Raw genomic sequence first — 22,047 nt, forward strand, 5'->3', positions numbered from 1 at the left:
AACTCGACCACTGTGCCACCGTGCTACCCATGTTCAAGAGATTCAAGATTCAAGAGAGTTTATTGTCATGTGTCCCTGATAGGACAATGAAATTCTTGCTTAGCTTCAGCACAACAGAACAGAACATGTAGTTGGAGCATTGATATAGAACAAAAATGGTTGACTGGTAGAATTTTTTAGGTGGTTTTATGAGTTGCGTGATCCAGGAAACACCACTGTGACGTATTAATTTTCAGCCTAACTGAGAATACTGCTTGCAATTCTGTCAGACGAGCATGAATTCAAATCTCACCTCAGACTTAAACACATCAACTATGCTGACATTTTGGATATAGTGTTATTATACATAAATTTATATTCATTACAGAGTCAGGAAACAATGAAAAAGGAATTGGATAATATTTTGAAAATAAACAGAATAAAAGGAAAATACATTTAGAATTGAAAGCTCAGCTGAAGAGCTAATGCTAAATTACTGCTATTAACGTTGCATGCCGGTTTGTACTCTTGCCACTCTCCATGATCCTTATTTTTACATCTGAACAATAGTCATGAGCACAGAAACACTGTGTCTAGAAAATGAAGCGATTTGCATGTCTATTTTAAGCAGAACTTCCACATTTAAAAATTCACATTAATCAAAAACATCCAGTTATTACACTTGTGGGCCACAAATATATTGATTACTAGACTAAGTGGGACCCATTGGGTCCCATGTTCACACGGGAGGGCTGGTCCCCCGACGCAATATTGCACCTCTCCACCAATTCCAATATTGGTGGCCAGTGGGGGGGGGGGGGGGCTTTCTGGAGAGCTGGTACGGGTGTTGTTGGCTGCAGGGACTGCTGGTCTCCAGAGGGCTGGTATGGACATTGTGGGCCAAATGGATTCTTGGGGTGGCAGCTCAGTCCCTCAAGCATGATGTGCTGGCAGCTCACTCAAGGCTGGTGGGCTGGCAGTTGACTCACGGCTATTCCTTGAAATTCCATTTCAAGCAGAGTGCAAGGCCACCAAATTCAAATCCATTTTCCTACCATTTCAAGCAGGGTGCAAGGCCAATAAATTCAAGTGCAGTTTCTTACCTCTTCGAGCAGGGTGCAAGACAACCAAATTCAAGTGCAGTTTCATACCATTCAAGGAGGGTGCAAGGCCACCACATTCAAATGCAGTTTCATACCATTTCAAGCAAGGTGAAACTACCATAAAACCACACAAAACACCACACTCACAGTTCAGTAGACATTCAGTGTGTTCAGTTGATTCACAGCTCAGACAGAGTTGGGACCTCTCCCTCCCCCATCATACAGAAACTGAGCCACACCCACACTTCCGGGTTTTATTATCCCTCCGCCTTCCACCGGAAAAGGTGTGGCCTTCATGGCGTGATTGACAGGAGAGAGATTCTCAACATTTTTTAAACACTAATAACACTTTTATTTTTCATTGATGGGAAGAATCCTCTGCACCTGATCAGCAGTGGGGGACTGAGTAAGATGGGCAAAAATCACAGCCATAAGTGGTAGCATTTTACCTAAAATCAATATAGTGCAAACTGGAAGTTGTCAAGTTTAGCCAAAGAGCCATTAGCAGTGCATTTTCAACTTCAACAACCGAAAGAGCCATTAGCAGTGCATTTTTACCTTCAACAACCCAAAGAACCATTAGCAGTGCATTTTTACCTTCAACAACCCAAAGAGCCATTAGCAGTGCATTTTTACCTTCAACAACCCAAAGAGCCTTTAGCAGTGCATTTTTACCTTCAACAACCCAAAGAGCCATTAGCAGTGCATGTTTTACTTTAACAACCCAAAGAGCGATTAGCAGTGCATGTTTTACTTCAACAACCCAAAGAGCCATTAGCAGTGCATTTTTACCTTCAACAACCCAAAGAGCAATTAGCAATGCATTTTTTTTAACTTCAACAACCCAAAGAGCCATTAGCAGTGCATTTTTACCTTCAACAACCCAAAGAGCCATGAGCAGTGCATTTTTACCTTCAACAACCCAAAGAGCCATTAGCAGTGCATTTTTACTTCAACCCAACCATATTTTCATTTTCAAACTCCATTAAGGGCACTCACAGTTGAGTAGACATGTGTTCAGTGTTATTCAGAACTCAGAGAGACGTGAACCTCTGGCTTCCTCCATCTTGCAGAGACTGAGTGAGGCACACCACTTCCTGGTTTTATAGTCCCTCCCCCTCCCTCCAGCAGGGGCAGCAGAGAGAATGGCGAATGGCAAATTATTAAAAAACATTAATATCTCTCTGATTTTTAATCGATGGGAAAAATCCTCTGGTCCCGTAAGGGGGAGGGGGGCTCTGAGTGAGGTGGCCAAAAATGACGGCCGTAAGTGGCGGCGTTCTCTCGGAAATCGCTGCACAGTGGGCCAAAAGCGGTCAAGATCAGACTTTTAGTAATATAGCTTTGAACAAAATCATTAATGGCTTTGGAGATATCTTCCAAGAAAAGTGTTTTCCTTGGCATGATGATGACTGTAAATTACTTGAATGCAGAACATCATTTGGATGGCTATCAAAGTCTGAGCTAGTGTCAAAACAAATAGTATTTTACTTCTTATCCAATTCCTGATGTGCTTTGGTAGGTAAAGTGAGTGATTTTAAATTTAGCTTAGAAGAATTTTGTGGTAGGGCAGGAAATAAGGATGGAAATATTATTATTTTGAGATGTCACCATATATTCAATTGATACAAAAAAGAGGTATTACTATTAAACAGATCAAATTGACTCTAGCTAGCTAACGGTTGGCTCAAAGATGCCATTATGTGTTTCATACGATACCACAAAAATATAGTGATGGATTTGATTAAATCTTTTACAGCAGTAAAAAGGGAATAGTGAATTTACAAACAAGTTATTATCCAAGTTCAAGAATTAGAAGCACTTTAACAATCAGAACTGTTGTCACTGAAACTATAAAATATAGCAGTGCAAAACAAATGATAAGACTTATTCTGTAAGTCATGAGTTCATAAGGAACAGGAGTAGACTTAGGCCATTCAATCGTGGCTGATCTATCTCTCCCTCCTAACCGTAATCTCCTGCCTTCTCCCCATAACCTCAGACACCTGTGCTAATCAAGAATCTATCGCGGCCTTAAAGATATCCACTAACTTGGCCTCTACAGCCTTCTGTGGCAAAGAATTCCACAGATTCACCACCCTGTAACGAAAGAAATTTCTCCTCATCTCCTTCCTAAAAGAACGCCTTGAATTCCGAGGCTTTGTCCTCTAGTTCTAGACTCTCCCGCTAATGGAAACATCCTCTCCACATTCACTCTATCCAAGCCTTTCACTATTCTGTATGTTTCAATGAGGTCCCCCCTCATTCTTCTAAACTCCAGCGAGTACAGGCCCAGTGCCGACAAACCTTCATCATAGGTTAACCTACTCATTCCTGGGATTATTCTTGTAAACCTCCTCTAGAACCTTTCCAGAGACAACACATCCTTCCTCAGATATGGTGCCCAAAATTGCTCACAATATTCCAAATGTGGCCTTACCAGTGCCTTATAGCGCTTCAACATTACATAACATCCCTGTTTTTGTATACCAGCTCTCTTGAAATAAATGCTAGCATTGAGTTTGCTTTCTTTACTACCGATTCGACTTGTAGATTAACTTTTTGGGAGTCCTGCACCAGCCCTCCCAAGTCTCTGTGCACCTCCGATTTCTGGATTCTCACCCCATTTAGAAGTCATACACTGTAGCCTTTCTTCCGCAACCATCACCCTGTCCAATGCCTTTCAACACTCCCACCAGTTCCCTACCTCTTTCTTCTGTAATTTATTGCTCTACAAGTACTGACATCATACAATTAAAGTCTCATTAAAGTGAAGTAATAAAGAGAGGTAAAAGTTAAAAGTAGTTGTAACATTTCCCAGCTAAAGCAAGAATAGCACAACGAAAGATGCTTGGTGTCCAAGTATCACATTACTGACCTGCGTCCTCCTCTGAAGTGTAGGTTGCATTGAAGCCTCCATATGAAGTTGACGTGTCAGTTACAAAAACAACTCGCATGGTATTTCCAGATGATCTGACTTGTGTGCCATTCGCAATGATGCCACAATACTTCTGCAATCTTGGAGAACTAGGGTGAAGTCCATTGTAAATCTAATGACAGATACATCATCAACCAATGAATAGTAACCAGGACAGTTCTTGTTGCTTGTGATAAAACAAAGAACTTTAACAATATTTCACGCTTTAATGTCAATATTTTGAGTACTGCAGTTATCACTAATGAGAGTCAGGTACCTTGAAACATGCCTAATAAATCATTTTTCAAAACAACCAGTGTGTGCATGATAGATACCTGTACCACTGATAATAAGAGAGATTTGGATGCATACCCTGATTTGGGTTAACTTAGCTTTTAAAAAAAATTGTTGTTAGTTTAGCCTTTGAGAGTGGTTGGTATCAATGAGGTTTAAATACAACTAGCTGCCATCTCCGTTGGACACCAAGAAGAATTAACCGAATAATCCTTTCTTGTTTACTTCTACAATTGGGAAGCCTGTTGATACACATTAGATAGTGTGGCATCTGATGAAATTAACTTGGCTATTAAATGCTTATGGGGTTGTTACTTGACTCAACTATCGGTTCTTTGTTATCTGTGTTATTGGGAGTGTTATGATATCCGAAATTTTCTGGGTCCTAAAATTGGAATGGGGTGTTATTTATATATTATTAGAAGGTGTTCACCTGTCATCAACAAGGAGGTTTGCTGCATATGTTGAGAATGGATCGTGCTGGACGAGCCACAAAATGGATGACCAGTGAATTAAAAAAATGTCCAGTTGCAGAACCCTTCAGTGCATTCCGTGTGGCAACGATACAAAAATGACTCACAAATGATTCTGCAAACATAGGCCCATTAAGCACGATAATGAAAATTACCTGTGATCAAATACCACAATTCAATTTAATGGAGGCATATTTGCTGGATGTTTTTTTTTCCCCGGGAAGATATTGTTGGGGCTCGGTTTATTCTTGTAATAGGTAAAATATTAATGACATTACAAAAATGAGACAGGGAGGACAGTACATGTAGCCTGCCCTATTTACTCTTCTGGAATTGAGTGCTGAATTTCAGAGACACAAGGAAATCATGCATTATGGGTGGCACTGTCAACACCTTCCCCCGCCCCTTTTCATCCCTGCAATAACCCGAGGAGATCCCAAGGCTGCCTAAAGAATGCTGCTGACAATAAAGTACTTATCTTCTACTTTCATCTAGAAAGATAGTTAAGATTTGAGGGAACCTCACTTTTGCTAAAGAATAGCTCTTCAACCGAAGGTAGATAAAAATGCTGGAGAAACTCAGCGGGTGAGGCAGCATCTATGGAGTGAAGGAATAGGTGACGTTTTGGGTCTTCAGACTGATGTATTCTTCAACCGATGTAATTAAAAAAAAATCAATTCAGCCCTTCAAACCTGTTCAATTGTTGCCAGGGTACAGGCCATTCTGTAATGAACTCTTGGGCAGACTGAATGCCCATGGACGAGAAATCTCACAGCTTTTTAGCCTGAACAGATCCAGCCAACTTGACTGAACTATTCCTGTCAACAGCCAGGGAAGCCAAGGAAAACAAAACCAATCATATTAACTGTGTAGAGGGAAAATGCAGATGCTGTTTAAACCAAAGACAGACACAAAAGGCTGGAGTAATTCTGCCAGTCTGGCAACTCCCCTGACTCTCACTATGAAAAAGGGTCTTGAACCAAAACGTCACCTATTCCTTTTCCCCCAGAGATGCTGCCTGATCCGCTGAGTTACTTTTGTATCTTTAATCATTTTAACTACTAAGTTACTATCAGATGGTTAAGAAAATCAATGTTGACTTACACTAACATAATCGTAGTTGCATTGGTCATGCATTTCCAATCGAAGGTCATTGAAGATTAGCGTTATTCTGCGTCCACCTTGCACAGTAATTCTCCATTGACATTCATGACCGTGAGGGTAAAAGTGTGGGTAGTTTGGAGAGATGATAGTTCCTGACACTGCAGTCAATTCACCTCCACATTCTGTAACAATATTGAGGCCATTCAATTTAATTTAATTGCAACCACAAGGCAGCAAAACTCTACGCATCCTCCTGCCTTCTCTCCGTAACACTTGACGCCCTTACTAATCAAGAGTTGAATTAAAACATAACTAAAAGAAAATGTATGATTAAGGTTTGGGCTATTTAATCCCTGGGTTAACCTAAGCTAAAGGCTGGCTAACAATAGAGTCATAAGAATTGAAACTGGTTCACAAATCCATAAATTTCTTCCTGCTTCAACAATGGATGCTCCCTTACGATTCTAACCTGGTATTGATTGAGGAGAGGAAGATTTGTCCCAGTTTAGTGTGCTGTGTGGCTTGAGATGTACTAGTTTATATTCCCCTCAGGTATATTGGAGTTCATTGGTTTGGAATTTTCTGCTGAAAACACCTTTGAATGGTGCTGGAATGCGTTTGTAGATGTATACAATGTAAACATAGTAAAAAGGTAGTGGAGAATGCACAAGTATTGTTTGCTGAATGCCAAGCCACTGGAGTGAACTGCTTTGTAGTTTTAAATTGTTGCTGAATAATAGGGGAACTGCCTAGACTCTATTTTGCTGAATATTAAAACCGCAAGAGGTTGGACTGTCATCACCCACACCCACACAATCAGACAGTGCTTTCACTGAGAAAAATCCCCAATCTATGAAAGTACTTTCAGAAATTCTCCAGTATTGAGAGGCACATTTAAACATTCTTTCATCATGCTGACCAGATTTACTACGGTATGAGCTGGCCCATTATATTACACAGAAGGGTTCAGTAAAATGAAAAGCATCCTTGAATAAGAGTAAATCAATCCATTACCCACTGGAGTTCTACACTGTTCCCAAATTACATCATCTGAATGGTGCTTGATGTACTGTTCTATCAATAACTCCTCTGTTCCCTGTTTGGCCAGACAATATAGTAATTGTGTGTCTGTTAGCTGTTAAAATGTTACTTTGATAGGTCCACGTCATAAAAGATCGGTCCATCGGCAAGTATTCATAAAACTTAAGGAAGTCAATAATCACAATTTGCATCAAAACCTCCAAAGTATTTTTATGTTCAAATTCTTTATTAAAATTAATTTATTCAGTTCTTACTTGCAACGAGGTCATCTCATTAGAACACAATGAGCTGCAAATAAGGGCATGGCAGCATGCCTATCATAATAACTATATCTCCCCTGATAGTTTCCCCTGATAGTAAGATTCATTGATAGAGGAGGACTGTGAAAAAAAAAAAATTAGCACAGCTCAGTAGTACTTCCATTTATATTGCTAAAGTTAGTGGACAAAGCCAAATATATCCCAACTAAATTCAGAGATTCTACAGAGACTTTCATCCAAAAGTTTTATTTTCTCATTTTTATTTTAGAGCAAAGTTTCACTTTAGGTAGGAAGGAACTGCAGATGCTGGTTTAAACCGAAGATGGACACAAAAAGCTGGAGTAACTCAGTGGGATAGGCAACATCTCTGGAGAGAAGGAATGTGTCGGATCTCGACCCAAAACTTCACCCATTCCTTTTCTCCAGAGATGCTGTCTGTCCCGCTGAGTTACTCCAGTGTTTCGTGTCTGTCTATAGTTTAGTTTGGTTTAGTATTATTGTCACATGTACTGAGATACAGGGAAAAGCTTTCATCGCTTGGTATCTAGTCAAAGAATAAACTATACATGATTACAATCAAACCGCTCACAAAGGATAAAGGTTACAACATTTCGTGCAGGATAAAGTCTGATTAAAGATAGTTCAAAGGGCTCCAATTCGATAGATTAAAGGTCAGGACTGCATTCTAGCTGGTGTGAGGACAGTTCAGTTGCCTGATAACAGCTGGGAAGAAACTATCCCTGAATCTGGAGAAATGCATTTTCAAACCTCTGTACCTCTTGCCTGAAGAGAATGCGGAGAAGAGGAAGTGACCAGGTTGACACTGGCCCTTGATTATGCTGGTGGCCTTGTCGAGACAGTGTGGTTTGTATGATGGTCTGGGCTATGTCCAAAACACTCTTCGATTTCTTGTGGTCTTGGATGGAGTTGTCCCCAAACCATGCTATGATGCATCCCGATAAAATGCTTTCTATGGCGCATATGGAGAGGTTAGAGGGGGACATGCCAAATTTCCTAATCCTTCTAAGGAAGTAGAATTGCAAGCAAAACCAGATCTAGGTCTGATATGCATGGTATGTGGAAGTAGCGGCCTCCGGAAGTGGCAGGACTGCCTGGCAGTTGCGGCTCACCTGCAGTCCGTCTTTTTCTTTTTTTTTTTGTTTTCTTTTGTCTGGTTTAGTTAAATTTAGTTTATTAGGTTGTGTATGTGTGGGGGGGTGGGAGAAACATTGTTTTAGTCTCTTCCTTCGGGGGGATGCAACTTTTTCTTGTCGTGTCCCCAGACTCCGTCTCCGTCTGCGCTGAGGCCTAATGGCGGAGCTGGCGGCCTCGGGGCTGTGGCGGCGTTCCGGCGGCGGACCCGATTTCGGAGCTGTGGCGGCGTTCCGGCGGCGGCCTGACTTCAGAGCTGTGGTGGAGTTCCGGTGGCGGCGGCCCGACTTCGGAACTGTGGCGGCGTTCCGGCAGCCCAACCTAGGAGCTGTGGTGGCATTCCGGCATTCTGGCAGCGGCGGCGGCCCGACTTCGGAGCTGTGGCGGCGTTCCGGCGGCGGCGTGGCTTCGGGGCTGTGGCGGCCCGACTTCGGAGGCTCGGCCGCGCGCCCAGTGGACGACATCGTCGGGAGCTCACAGGTCACAGGTTGGTGACCTGTTTTTCCGGAGCTCCCGCAACAACAGCTTCGGCTGCTGGACAGGAGGGCAGCAGCTTCGGCAGCTTCTACCATCACCCGGCGGGGTCACAACATCGGAGGCCTGGATTGCCTCAGCGCGGAGGGAGAACAAGGAGGGAAGAGACAAAGACTTTAAGACTTTTGCCTTCCACCACAGTGAGGAGGTGCCTCACTGCTGTAGATGTTAAATTTGTGTTTATTGTGTGTTTTTGTTATTTTTATTATATGTATGACTGCAAGGCACAAAATTTTGTTCCGACCGAAAAATCTGAATGACAATAAAGGATACTTTGACTTTGACTTTAATTACCATGTACCACTGGGTGGCGCTGGTATTGGCTGCCTCACCCACAGTCTATCTGTCCTTTCTCTGTTTTGTTATTTTATGTACATGTTAAAGCGTATGTTTTAGTGTTCTCTGGTTTGTTTTATCTTGGGGTGGGGGAGGTGGGGTCGGGGTAAACTTTTTTCAATCTCTTACCTTGCTGGAGATGCGATTTTTTTCTGGATCGTTTTTCTGGTCACTCTGCGGCCTAACATCATGGAGCTGGCAGCCTTGCTCAAGACCGACTTTGCGCCTCACCATGGGGCTGTGGACTTACCATCAGGGCCTGCGATCCCTTGCCTAGGATCGACGCTCTAACTGCAGCCTTGGGATTTCAACATCGAGGATCTCGCAGTCTTGGGGAGAGACTGATGGCGGGAAGCACCAAGTCGCAGGAGGTTTGACCAGCCCCGACCCGGGGTACGCCCGGCGCGGGGAGCTGAGATCCCCCTGATGCGGGAGCTTGATCGCCCCGATGCGGAGGGCTCGACCGCTGGTTGTGGGAGCCAAGATCGCCCCGACAACGGACAGTTCAAGTGCCCGACCACGGGAGAACAAAGAAAGGAAGAAGTTTTAACTTTTTTTGCCTTCCATCACAGTGAGGAAGGTGGGATGTTCATGTTAAAAAATGTATTTGGGTGTCTTGGTGCTCTTTATTGGTATGACTGTATGGCAATCTGAATTTCATTGAACCTTAATTGGTACATGTGACAATAAACAAACCTTGAACCTTGAAACCTAACTGGGAAATCAGGAGAAATTCCACACAGAAAGCGATTAATAATATAGAACTCACTAAATAAAGAGGCTGCAAGGTAAACAACATTGATAAATACAAATTGAAGCACATTTGAGAGAAGGGAATTGAAGTATAGGTGGATTGAGATGCATATGGGTGGGAAGAGGCTTGTATTGACAATAAAGTATAGGATACAAAATGGTAGATACAAAATGCTGCAGTAACTCAGCGGGACAGGCGGCATCTCTGGAAAGAAGGAATGGGTGACGTTTCGGGTCAAGACCCTTCTTCAGACCCTTTCTCGAACCGAAGCGTCACCCATTCCTTATGTCCAGAGATGCTGCCTGTCACGCTGAGTTACTCCAGCATTTTGTGTCTATCTTCGATTTAAACCAGCATCTGCAGTTCTTTCCTACACATATAGGATACAACTGGGGTCTAGGAAAGAGCGTTTACTGCTGGATTTAAACTTATTTTTCTAAACTGCACACACTTCACAATACTTTCTAAAGGTGCCAATTGCAAAACAAGTGCTAAATCCCAAATGTTTTTACTAGCCTAACAATAATTTGTAATTTAGGTGCATCAGTCTTCACAATCTGAGATGCTCAATTTTATGGATATTACAGAAATTACAGAGGGCACTGCTTTGGAATGGGAGTTTTGGGACAAAAGTTTGCAAACTTCAATAAAGCAGGGAAGAGGTGGACAGGTTTCTGCTGATTTGCATGACCAATTATAGCCTGTATATGTTACAGGTATGCCAATAAAATTCTAATCAGGTCAACTGATTAAACAATTTGGAAGTATGTTTCTGGCAATGAAATGCACTGAGTAAACTGCATGCGTATCCAAGACTAAAGAATTCAATGTCTCACATATCTGTTCACTTACTCACCAAGATTTGAAGCCTCATAAGTGAAGTTGAACCCATGCCCCTCATTAATCCCATCAGAAATGAAGTATACAAAGAGTTGATTTTCTGTAGTGTACGTTGTGGTTGGAGGGTTTTCACCACAATAGCGTCCGATCCTTCCATGGGAGGTCAAAGGGGCGGAAGACCTATCAGGTCCATTCCTTAACTGGAATAGAAAACAATACAGAAAGAATGTGAGGATTAAATGAAAATTAATAAAATGAAAGGTAGCAGACTTTTAAACCTTGAAGCAGGACAAGAAAACTACACTCAAGCACTTGCTCATATAATTTTCCAGGGGTGATCACAGTTTTTGTTAACTTCTTTAACAACTTATGGAATTGCAAGCTCCATGAAGTACCAGTGCAATTTCATCAAATGCCTCGATGCATCACGCAACCACATCGATGTCAAATATTCAAGTTTAAATCTTTTAGATTCATAGAGTGATACAGTGTGGAAACAGGCCCGTCGGTGCAACTTGCCCACACCGGCCAACATGTTCCAGCTACACTCGTCCCACCTGCCCGTGTTTGGTCTGTATCCCTCCAAACCTGTCCTATCCATGTACCTGTCTAACAGTTTCCTAAATGTTGGGATAGTCCCTGCATCAACTACCTCCTCCGGCAGCTTGTTCCATACATCCACCACCGTTTGTGTGAAAAAGTTACCCCTCAGATTGCTATTAAATCTTTTCCCCTTCACCTTAAACCTTTGTCCTCTGGTCCTCGATTCACCTACTCTGGACCAGAAACTCTGTGCATCTTTACACTCGTTTAAATGTCGTAATCAATGTTAATTGGATCATTCAACATGAGACTTCTGATACTACATAATTTGTTAATTGCCTTATATTTTTCCAATCCTAGACTGAAGGGCCCCAACCCAAAACAACACCTATTCATGTTCTCCAGAGAGGCTGCCTGACCCACTGAGTTACTCCAGCATGTTGTGTCTTTTTCTGTAAACCAGCATCTGCAGTTCATTCTGTCCACAAATATCCATCTGATCTACATTTTTCAGTGGATAAAATAGTTAAATGGGATCATTTGACAATTACATTTTTAATAAAATGATCTCTCTTTTTAACTTTAATATGTAAATAAAGATGTGGATAATATTTTAGCAGGCATAGGGTATTGATTAGTCAGACGGTGCACAAAACCATTGGCCTAATGCTAGTGATCAGGGAACTCACTTCGAAATGTCTCCAGCCAATTTTTGTTATGCCTGAGTTTCCTTGATCCTTTGCAATTATTCAACAAAATCTCTGCTACTCATTAAGACATCATATGGAAAAGGTTCCTGAACGTACATTTTCTGCATTCTCAGGTCTGAAATAATTGTAAATTTATATCCAAACTTTTAACTACGGCATGAGAAAATATCAGATTTCAGAAAATAGAGTTTCTACTTTGGGCAGAATTGCTGAATTGCTGCCAAGTGTTTTTCCAAGGATCAGCTCAAATTCAGGGGGTATTGATGGATATGAATTGTGCAATGAATTGTTAGAACAGAGAACAGTACTACACATGAACAGGACCATCAGCCCACGATGTCTGTGCTGAAAATGTCTGTGTTGCAATAGAACAAAAAAATTTTAAGTATTCCTTCAAAAAAATATTGGTGATTGTTTAAAAAAAAAATCTAACTTGATTAATATAACAAAAATGTGTTTATTGCAGATGCATACCAGCTCTGGTCCACCTACAATACAACTTATACAGTTTCACAATTCTTTGGGTTCTGAGCACAGACTCTGCCTCAGGTGCAGCAGGTAGTGCTTAACAGGCAAGCAGGTGTTTGGACATAATACATAATGCCCTTCTTCTGTTTGCAGTCAGCCATGCTCACACAACAGGAACAATTCCAGTGTCTTTAATGGGAACACATGGAGCTCTGTTTGTAACTAAAATCAAGCTTACGAAATGATCTCCAAAAGTCAGAGAGCAAACACTTTGTTATTTGGTGACACGAGGAACTGCAGATGCTGGAATCTTGAGGGAAACACTAAATATTCAGCAGGTCAGGCAGCATCTGTGGAGGGAATAGATAGGCAACCTTTCAGGATAATATTCAAGGGATCCTTCTTCAGACGGATTGCATTAGCGGAGAGAAAGTTTAAAAAAGTGAGGCGGGGTGAGACAAAGTCTGGCAAGTGATAGGTGGATATTGGCAAGGGTGCATTTGCTTGGCAGGTGGGTGGAGTAAGTGACAAAGGCTAAAGATGAAAAGAGAGGGATGTCAGAGAGGGAGGGAAGAGAAGTGAAACATAAACCTATAGGGAGAGACATATGGAAAAGAACAGGGGCAGTTTTGTGTGAGGAATGGGTATGTACCAAGGTGGTGGGAAACACAGGAAAGAGAGAGGGGGGTGGGGTGTATTAGTTAAAATTGGAGAAGTTAATATTCATACTATTGGGTTGTATGTTACCCAAGCATCAATAGCTTTGTTAACTAGCTATTAACATCTAATATCTAGCAATGCATGGCGAATGTCTGGGTTAGTAGAGAGGTAAGCCACATGAAACATCTGGATCCATGGAGGAGTAACAGCACTGGAGGAGTAACTGCACCAAAGTCAGGGCAGCACCATGGAATTGACATGCTTCACCGAGAGGGACCCTAGAGGCGGCACAGAGGAGCCAGACTGACAGAGATGCAGCAGTGAGGGGAACAGCCAGACTGACCCTTGATCAACCAGTGCCCTTAATTTAATGGCACGTGCTGGAGAACAAGCTTTTACTGTGCTCAGAAAATTTAAAACAGTCCTATTAGTCTCTCGGTGCCTGTATTATCCCAAGCCAGTAGCAGGATCTTCAGCCCTGGCAGCATCTGCCTGTGTGCTGAGGATTCTGGCCACTGATCATGCCAAGGCTAAACTTGGCTCAATGCAGCCCAGCAATCCAGGGAGAAGTTTCATGCCAAGAAAAATTGAAGTATCGAGAAACTGAACCTATTTGTATATTTTGAAATGCAAGTTGTCATGGAGTCAGAATTATTCAACATACAGTAGAAACAGGCCATTGGATGCAATGTGTCCATGACGACCATTATACTAATCCATCAATAATAATCGCACTTGCCTGCATCAATTCCACACCTCTCTCTGTCCTGCTCATTTAAGTACCTGTCCTGGTGCCTATTAAATATTGTTGCTGCTCTTACCTCCCCCCTGGCACTCATTCCAGACACAACTATTCCAATCCCCCTTAAACTTCCCCACTCTCACTTTAAACCTGTCCTCCAATTTTAGGCATCTCTTTCACGGGATACAGATGCTGACTATCTGTCCTATCAATGCCTCTTATAATTGAATATATCTCTATCGAGTCACCTCTCAGCCTCCTTTTCTCCTGAGAAAACAGTCCCAGCCTACCTAATCTCTCTTGATAACTCAAACCCACCAATCTAGGCAACATACTTATGAATCCATTTCACATCCACTTCAGCTTAATCATGTCCTTCCAATGGTGACCTGAACTGCACATTATACTCCAATATATGTGCCTATTATACATCTAACCAATGGATTGTATAAATGTATAGTTTAGTTTAGTTTATTATTATTATGTGTAATGTACAGTGAAAAGCTTTTTTGGTGCATGCTATCCAATCAGCGATAGGACTATGCATGATTACAATCAAGCAGTCCATAGTGTACAGGTACATGATAAAGGGAATAACGTTTAGTGTAAACTAAAGTCCAGTAAAATCTGATTAAAAGTAGTCCAAGGGTTTCCAAGAGGTAGATAGTAGGTCAGGGGTGCTTTCCAGTTGGTGATAGGATGATTTGGTTGCCTGATAACAGCTGGGAAGAAATTGTCCCTGAATCTGGTGGTATGTGTTTTCAAACTTCTATACCTCTTGCCTGATGGGAGAAGGGAGGGGTACAGAAGTTATCATGAATTCCCAACTCTGAATCCTAACGCAGGGTCTGGGCCTAAAATGTTGTCTATCCCTCTGCTTCCACAGATGATACCTGATTTGTCAAGTTTCTCCAGCAACTTTTCTTTTGCTCCAGATTTCAGTATCTGCAGACTCTTGTGTCCCAACTCTTATACACAATGCCTTGGCTAAATAAGGCAAGCTTGCCATATGTCATTATCACCACACTGACTCCATGTGTTCCCATTTTGGGGAAACAATGTTCTTGTAAGTAAAGATCTCTTTGATCAACAATGCTATCCAGGGCCGTGTCATTCACTGTGTATGTCCTGCCATGGTTACATTTGCCAAAATGCACCACTACATACATGTCCATTCCCTTGTCCACTTTCCCTGTTGATCTATATCCTGTTGTAACCTTAGACAACATTCTTCACTGTTCACTATACCATCCATTATGCTCTCATCTGCAAACTTACTAATCATACCAGTTACATTCTTTCACAAATCAGTTATACATATGACAAACAACAAAAGTCCCAGCATTAATCCCTGTAGGACACCACTTCTGCAAAGAAATGGGTTCTGTGCAAATCTTTGAAGGTTTGTGCCCATTTCCAATTGTAGATCAGCTCATCAGAGACAAATCATCAGCCACTTCCTGTTGTGATTCACTCCAATGTGAGTATCATTTCTCTGCTTTATATTTATTTGTGCATCAGCATATAATGCGGGGTGTAGACTCAGATTGATTGTCAGAGTGAGAGTCATGCGCTGCATTCAGCCATGCTGATGTGCTTTGGACCAGGTTCGCAGTGGAAGACTAAACCAGAGAACAAACATCGAACAAGCTGCATGGTAAACAGCAGTGCAGCCTAAAATGTTGGGACAATAGGAATACCTGTTATACACTACCATTGTTCTTTTTTGAGTGATCCTTTCAAATTGAAAGCACTGAAAACAAAGATTAATAAAAATTAAAGGTGTTAGGTGTCGGGTGTTTAAGTGATGAAGATAAATGGACTATTCTTTAAAGCTCTTTTAAGCCTACTTCTATTCTTCTTCATGCAACTCCAACTTCCTTTTCACTTCTCTCTCGTATGGTATTATTGCTTTCCCTTAAATGCATCTATGAAAATCAACAGTTACCCTGTTTTCCATGCTTGAGTAAGGAGTGGTCTCAAATGCAAAGATTAACACCTGCTTTTCTAATGAGCGTACCTGAAATGAGTATACCTGAAGGCAAATAAAGTTGGAAGTACAACATAAACTATCTTATGTGATTGTGCTTACTTGGAACATAATCTTTTGTAGGATTTCGAGAAATCTCAAACAATGCATAGGATGCAGAAGCCTGGTGTTATGGGTCACCGCTTTTCTTTACTTGCTTTATGTCAGAGGAAAATAAGCTTTTGTTTACATGAGGATTTCCTCCGTGTGTTCGCCATAGTGAATTTGTAAAGTCATTCCTGCAGATCAGAGGAAATCTTCCTCCATTGTGGCATAAGAGCATGCTTTGTTCACAGCCTGTGAGCCCGATGAACCATTTCAACATCTTGAAGGAAAGTGCTGATTACAGTCTATATTTCCTGAGTCCTAAAGCTAACAATGGAGAACAACAGAATGATCATGTACTTTTGCATTCATAGAATTTATCCCTGGCTTCCTGGCTTGGTGTTTTCTACAGACAACAATTTCCATGCTTCCTAGTAGCAACAAAAACAGGCTAAAGTTAAGAGCTAACAATATTGCATTGGATGTTTTAGAATAAAAATATAGCTATTGGTGTCAGTGTCCTTTCTTTCATTCTCCTTTTCTGACATTTCAACTTCCAGTTTAATTTTGTTTTATGTATGGTGTTCAGCAGCTTCCTAATTTCGATTTAATCCTGTATGTGAGTCACAAGGTTTTGGGGTCAAACCCCATTTCAGAGACTAATCACATAATCTAGACTGACACTTCAATGAAGCAGAGGTAATAGTTGAGATGCATTTCACGAATGAAATATTAAACTCAGTTCTAGTCTGACCTTCCAGGTGAATATAAAATACACAGTGGACCCTAACACTACTTATTATGGTTTATTGGCCATAATATAAAACGTACTGCGGATGACACTAAGCTGGGGGGCAGTGTTAGCTGTGAGGAGGATGCTAGGAGACTGCAAGGTGACTTGGATAGGCTGGGTGAGTGGGCAAATGTTTGGCAGATGCAGTATAATGTGGATAAATGTGAGGTTATCCATTTTGGTGGCAAAAACAGGAAAGCAGACTATTATCTAAATGGTGGCCGACTAGGAAAAGGGGAGATGCAGCGAGACCTGGGTGTCATGGTACACCATTCATTGAAAGTGGGCATGCAGGTGCAGCAGGCAGTGAAGAAAGCGAATGGTATGTTAGCTTTCATAGCAAAAGGATTTGAGTATAGGAGCAGGGAGGTTCTACTGCAGTTGTACAGGGTCTTGGTGAGACCACACCTGGAGTATTGCGTACAGTTTTGGTCTCCAAATCTGAGGAAGGACATTATTGCCATAGAGGGAGTGCAGAGAAGGTTCACCAGACTGATTCCTGGGATGTCAGGACTGTCTTATGAAGAAAGACTGGATAGACTTGGTTTATACTCTCTAGAATTTAGGAGATTGAGAGGGGATCTTATAGAAACTTACAAAATTCTTAAGGGGTTGGACAGGCTAGATGCAGGAAGATTGCTCCCGATGTTGGGGAAGTCCAGGACAAGGGGTCACAGCTTAAGGATAAGGGGGAAATCCTTTAAAACCGAGATGAGAAGAACTTTTTTCACACAGAGAGTGGTGAATCTCTGGAACTCCCTGCCACAGAGGGTAGTCGAGGCCAGTTCATTGGATATATTTAAGAGGGAGTTAGATGTGGCCCTTGTGGCTAAGGGGATCAGAGGGTATGGAGAGAAGGCAGGTACGGGATACTGAGTTGGATGATCAGCCATGATCATATCGAATGGCGGTGCAGGCTCGAAGGGCCGAATGGCCTACTCCTGCACCTAATTTCTATGTTTCTATTTCTATGTTTCTATGTACTAAAACGGATTATCTAGTTGTTTATCATTTGTGGGATCTCACTAAATTGTTAATGGGTTGCTGTGTTTGTCCATGTTACAACAGGAGAGGGTCACAGAGAATTATAGTCATGCAGCATGGAAAAAGGTCCTTCACATGCAAGCCGACCAAGATGCCCCATCTAAGCTAATCCCATTTGCCTTTCTTTGGCCCATGTAATTAATATCAGAAATCAATTTATTGGTTATGACATATTTTACAATATACTGGGAACATAACAACAGTTTGCAGCTAAAGTTATGTAGTCATGGAGTCATACAGTAGGGAAACAGGCTCTTTGATCCAACTTGTCCATACCAACAAAGATGCCCAATCTACACTAGTCCCCCATCCTTCTAAATCATTTCTATCCATGTATCTGTCCAAATTTATTCAAAATGTTATGTCACCGGCCTCAAGGTCATAAGTGAAACGAGTAGAATTAGGCCATACGGCCCATCAAGTCTACTCCGCCATTCAATCATGGCTGATCTATCTCTCCCTCCTAACCAATCTCATGCCTTCTCCCCATAACCTTCGACACTTGTACTAATTAAGAATCTATCTATCTTTGCCTTAAAAATATCCACTGACTTGGACTCCACAGCCTTTTGATGCAAAGAATTCACCACCCTCTGACTAAATAAATGTCTCCTCATCTCCTTCCTAAAAGAACAGTTCTAGCCTACTCAACTGCTCCCTATAACTCAGGCCCTCAAGTCTTAGCAACATTCTTGTAAATCTTTCCTGTACTCTTTCAAGCTTAATAACATCCTTCCTTTTGCAGGGTGGCTAGAGGTCATAGCCTCAGAATTAAGGAATATTTTTTTTAGGAAGGAGATGATGAGGAATTATCTTAGTCAGAGAGTGATGAGCCAGTGGAATTTTTTGCCACAGAAGGCAGTGGAGGCCTTCAGTGGATATATTTAAGGCAAAGATAGATAGATTCTTGATTAGTACGGGTGTCAGAGATTATGGGGAGAAGGTAGGAGAATGGGGTTAGGAGTGTGAGATAGATCAGCCGTGATTGAATGGCAAAGTAGACATGATGGGCCAAAAGGCCGAGTTCTGCTCGTATCACATGATCTTATGATTAAGTTGCTAATCATGTCCCTCTCTTAGCCAGATTCCCGTAACGGCTAAACGTCTCAGTCACACCTACCTATCCACACCCTGACTTCATCCGTCTTTTCCGAAACGCCTCTGGCATTAAAATAACTGCATTCAATCCAACAGATCCGGATTCTTTTAATTAAAAAAAATAAAATCAAAATTGTTGGTTTTTACTAAACTTGCACGGTTAAAAAGGGCAAGATTTACTTACTTCTAAATAATCACCACTTGTGCATTCGTTTCCAGTGCCTTGAATTTGGAAGGGCTGATTGAAGTGGACAGCAATAATGAATCCACTGGTAACATCCACATGCCAGGTGCAACTGAGGTTTGGAGTATATGTGTGAGGATAGTTGGGTGAAGTAATAACGCCATGTACAGCAGTAAGATGGTTACCACAAGCTGAATGAAGTAAAAGTGTCAGATTCGTAAATGAATACATGTACGAAAAACCGTTCAAAAAATAATTTAAAGTAAGGCGTTGCTTGGCAGATGAATCTTTGCCACGCGTAGCATTACAATTACTACCAATTCCTAATCTAAAAAACACAAAATAAATCTTCAGTATTATGTTTAACCACTGATGTAGGATCCAACAAAAATCAACTACTGCCAAAATATATAATTAACAGATCAGCTTCTGCCAAAATACACAATTAACAGAAAATAAATTGATGGATACTAAAGGCATTAAAACAGTGAAGTATTCACACTGGAAATTTGCTATTGATTACCTCCACATACAGTACTTTTTTAAATTGAATGCATTATCAGTCTTTGATTAAAACACAGGAAATAAGTTAACCAGAAGGGATCCTCATTATAACATCTTAGTTTATAGCTACAGTTTTAACTTAAAGGTGCAAAATGGTAGAAGATTAATTTTGATTATTCTTGCTACATGCTGGAGTATTATCTGTTTATTGTCCTCCATTTCCAAAATCTGGGTTAATTATTATAAAGAACCTTCATCTCATGTTGTAGTTGACATACATTCACAATTTTCTCAATGATTTTATCTTCTCTTGATTATTATTGTTGGTGATACCCAATATAAGGATATTAAGCTGAAGCTGTACCCACAAATCTCTTCCCACAAATGGTACACAAAACTCTTAAGTATTTCCACAGTGTTCTACTTTTATTCCTGTATAATCTGCCTTGGGTCATTTTCAATAAACATATAAATTAATGAACTTAATTGAAATAAAAGAATTCAAGAAAATAACATGTGTTGATAACTGCAACATACTCTTGTGATGAGAAGCGTTGAAACCGCCACCACTAGTATATTCATCAGATGTGAATCGAAGGAACATTGCTTCACCAGTAGATCGAAGGGTTCCAGGTAACTCTCTGCCACACAAAGTGGCAAGTATTGGAGAGAGGTTATTGTCACCTCAAGGCAAAATAAAAATGTATGAGTATTGTTAAAACGCACATGTAGAATATCACAATTTCGAAATACGTGATTGTGCGCATTCCTGCATTTTCTGCATTTTTCACAAAACAGTCATTGAGTCAATGTAGAGGCAAAACAGTCACAAATGTTCATGGAGCAATTAGCATTTGACAATCTTAAAAAGATCTAAAGGACCCACCAATGCATAATTTTGTTGCAGGCAAGGCCCAAGGTGATGTATACAAAAATAAGAGGCCTACACATTAAATCTGCTCAAAGTATTGTTGGGGAAGGAACAGCAGATGCTGGTTTAAACCAAAGATAGACACAAAATGCTCGAGGAACTCAGTGCATCAGACAGCATCTCTGGAGAAAAGGAATAGGTGATGTTTCGGGTCAAGACCCTCTTCAGACTGGAGAGTCAGGGGCAAAGAAAACAAGAGAAATAGATGGGCTTGTAGAGAGATACCGAACAAATGAATGAAAGATATGCAAAAATGTATTGATGATAAAGGAAACGGGTCATTGTTAGATGTTTTTTAGGTGAGAACGAGTTACGGTCAATGAGACTCAATAAGCCGACTGAAGCTGGTACGACTTGGGTGGGGGAGGGATGGAAAGTGAGGGAATGCATGGAGATAGAGCAATCAATTTTTAGACTACTGGGTTGTAAGCTGCCCAAGCAAAATATGATTATGCTTTTCTTCCAATTTGTGTTTGGCCTCACTCTGACAATGGAGGAGGCCCAGGACAGAAAGGTCAGTGTGGGAATGGGAAGGGGATTTAAAGTGTTTGGCAACTGAAAGATCAGATAGGTCGGGGCAGACTGACCAAAGGTGTTTAGCTATATGATCGCCAAGTCAGCGCTTGTTCTCGCCGATTATATAGGTCCCAACACCCTATTCCTCTGGCTACGCCGTATCTGAGCCCAAGAGATGTCCTTATTCTTTAGGGAATGGGGGTTCCCCTCTTTCATCATTGATGAGGCCCTAGCCTCCTTGATATTCCGCAGCTCCGCTCTTGCTCCCCCTCCCCCCAGTCGCAACAGGACCATAGTCCCTATAGTCCTCCCTTTCACCCCATCAGCCGTCGCATACAGCACATAATCCTCCAACATTTTCACCACCTCCAACGGGATCCCGCCACCAGCCAGATCTTCCCATCTCCACCCCTCTCCGCTTTCCACAAAGACCTGGTTAACTCGTCCCTTCCCACCCAAACCATCCCTTCCCCAGGTATTCTACCTTGCGACCGCAGGAGGTGCAACACCTGTCCCTTTACTTCTCCCCTCGACTCCATCCAAGGACCATGAAAGTCTTGTCAGGTGAGACAGAGGTTGACTTGCACCTCCTCCAACCTCATCTACTGTATCCGCTGTTCCAAGTGTGGTTTCCTATATATTGGTAAGACCAAGTGCAGGTTCGGCGATCGTTTCGCTGAACACCTTCACTCAGTCCGACTGGACCTACCTGATCTTCCAGTTGCCAAACACTTTAATTCCCTTTACCATTCCCACACTGACCTCTCTGTCCTGGGCCTCCACCATTGTCAGAGTGAGGCCAAACACAAATTGTAGGAACAGCATCTCATATTTCGCTTGGGTAGCTTACAACGCAGTGGTATTAACTTTGATTTCTCTAACTTCAAGTAACCTCTGCATTTCCTCTTTCTCCATCCCTCCCCCACCCAAGTCGTACCAGCTTCAGTCGTCTTGTTGAGACTCATTGACTGTAACTCAATCTTACCTAACAAA

The 22,047-nt window shown here is 41.6% G+C and overlaps 1 protein-coding gene across 1 annotated transcript in view; it reads right to left on the reverse strand.

The window, feature by feature from the left end:
• cubn (cubilin) overlaps positions 1 to 22,047 on the reverse strand; it is a 209,237-nt gene that overhangs the window by 51,282 nt on the left and 135,908 nt on the right. Inside the window, exons 30-34 of the mRNA XM_033039905.1 lie at positions 20,145 to 20,291; positions 19,104 to 19,294; positions 10,804 to 10,987; positions 5,871 to 6,052; positions 3,961 to 4,132 (exon numbers count right to left, since the gene is read on the reverse strand). Of these exons, the coding sequence (XP_032895796.1) occupies positions 3,961 to 4,132; positions 5,871 to 6,052; positions 10,804 to 10,987; positions 19,104 to 19,294; positions 20,145 to 20,291 (876 nt within the window). The remainder of the gene's footprint in view (positions 1 to 3,960; positions 4,133 to 5,870; positions 6,053 to 10,803; positions 10,988 to 19,103; positions 19,295 to 20,144; positions 20,292 to 22,047) is intronic.

The sequence above is a fragment of the Amblyraja radiata genome, chromosome 2 (assembly GCF_010909765.2).
Source record: "Amblyraja radiata isolate CabotCenter1 chromosome 2, sAmbRad1.1.pri, whole genome shotgun sequence".
In the NCBI taxonomy this organism is placed as follows: Eukaryota; Metazoa; Chordata; class Chondrichthyes; order Rajiformes; family Rajidae; genus Amblyraja; species Amblyraja radiata.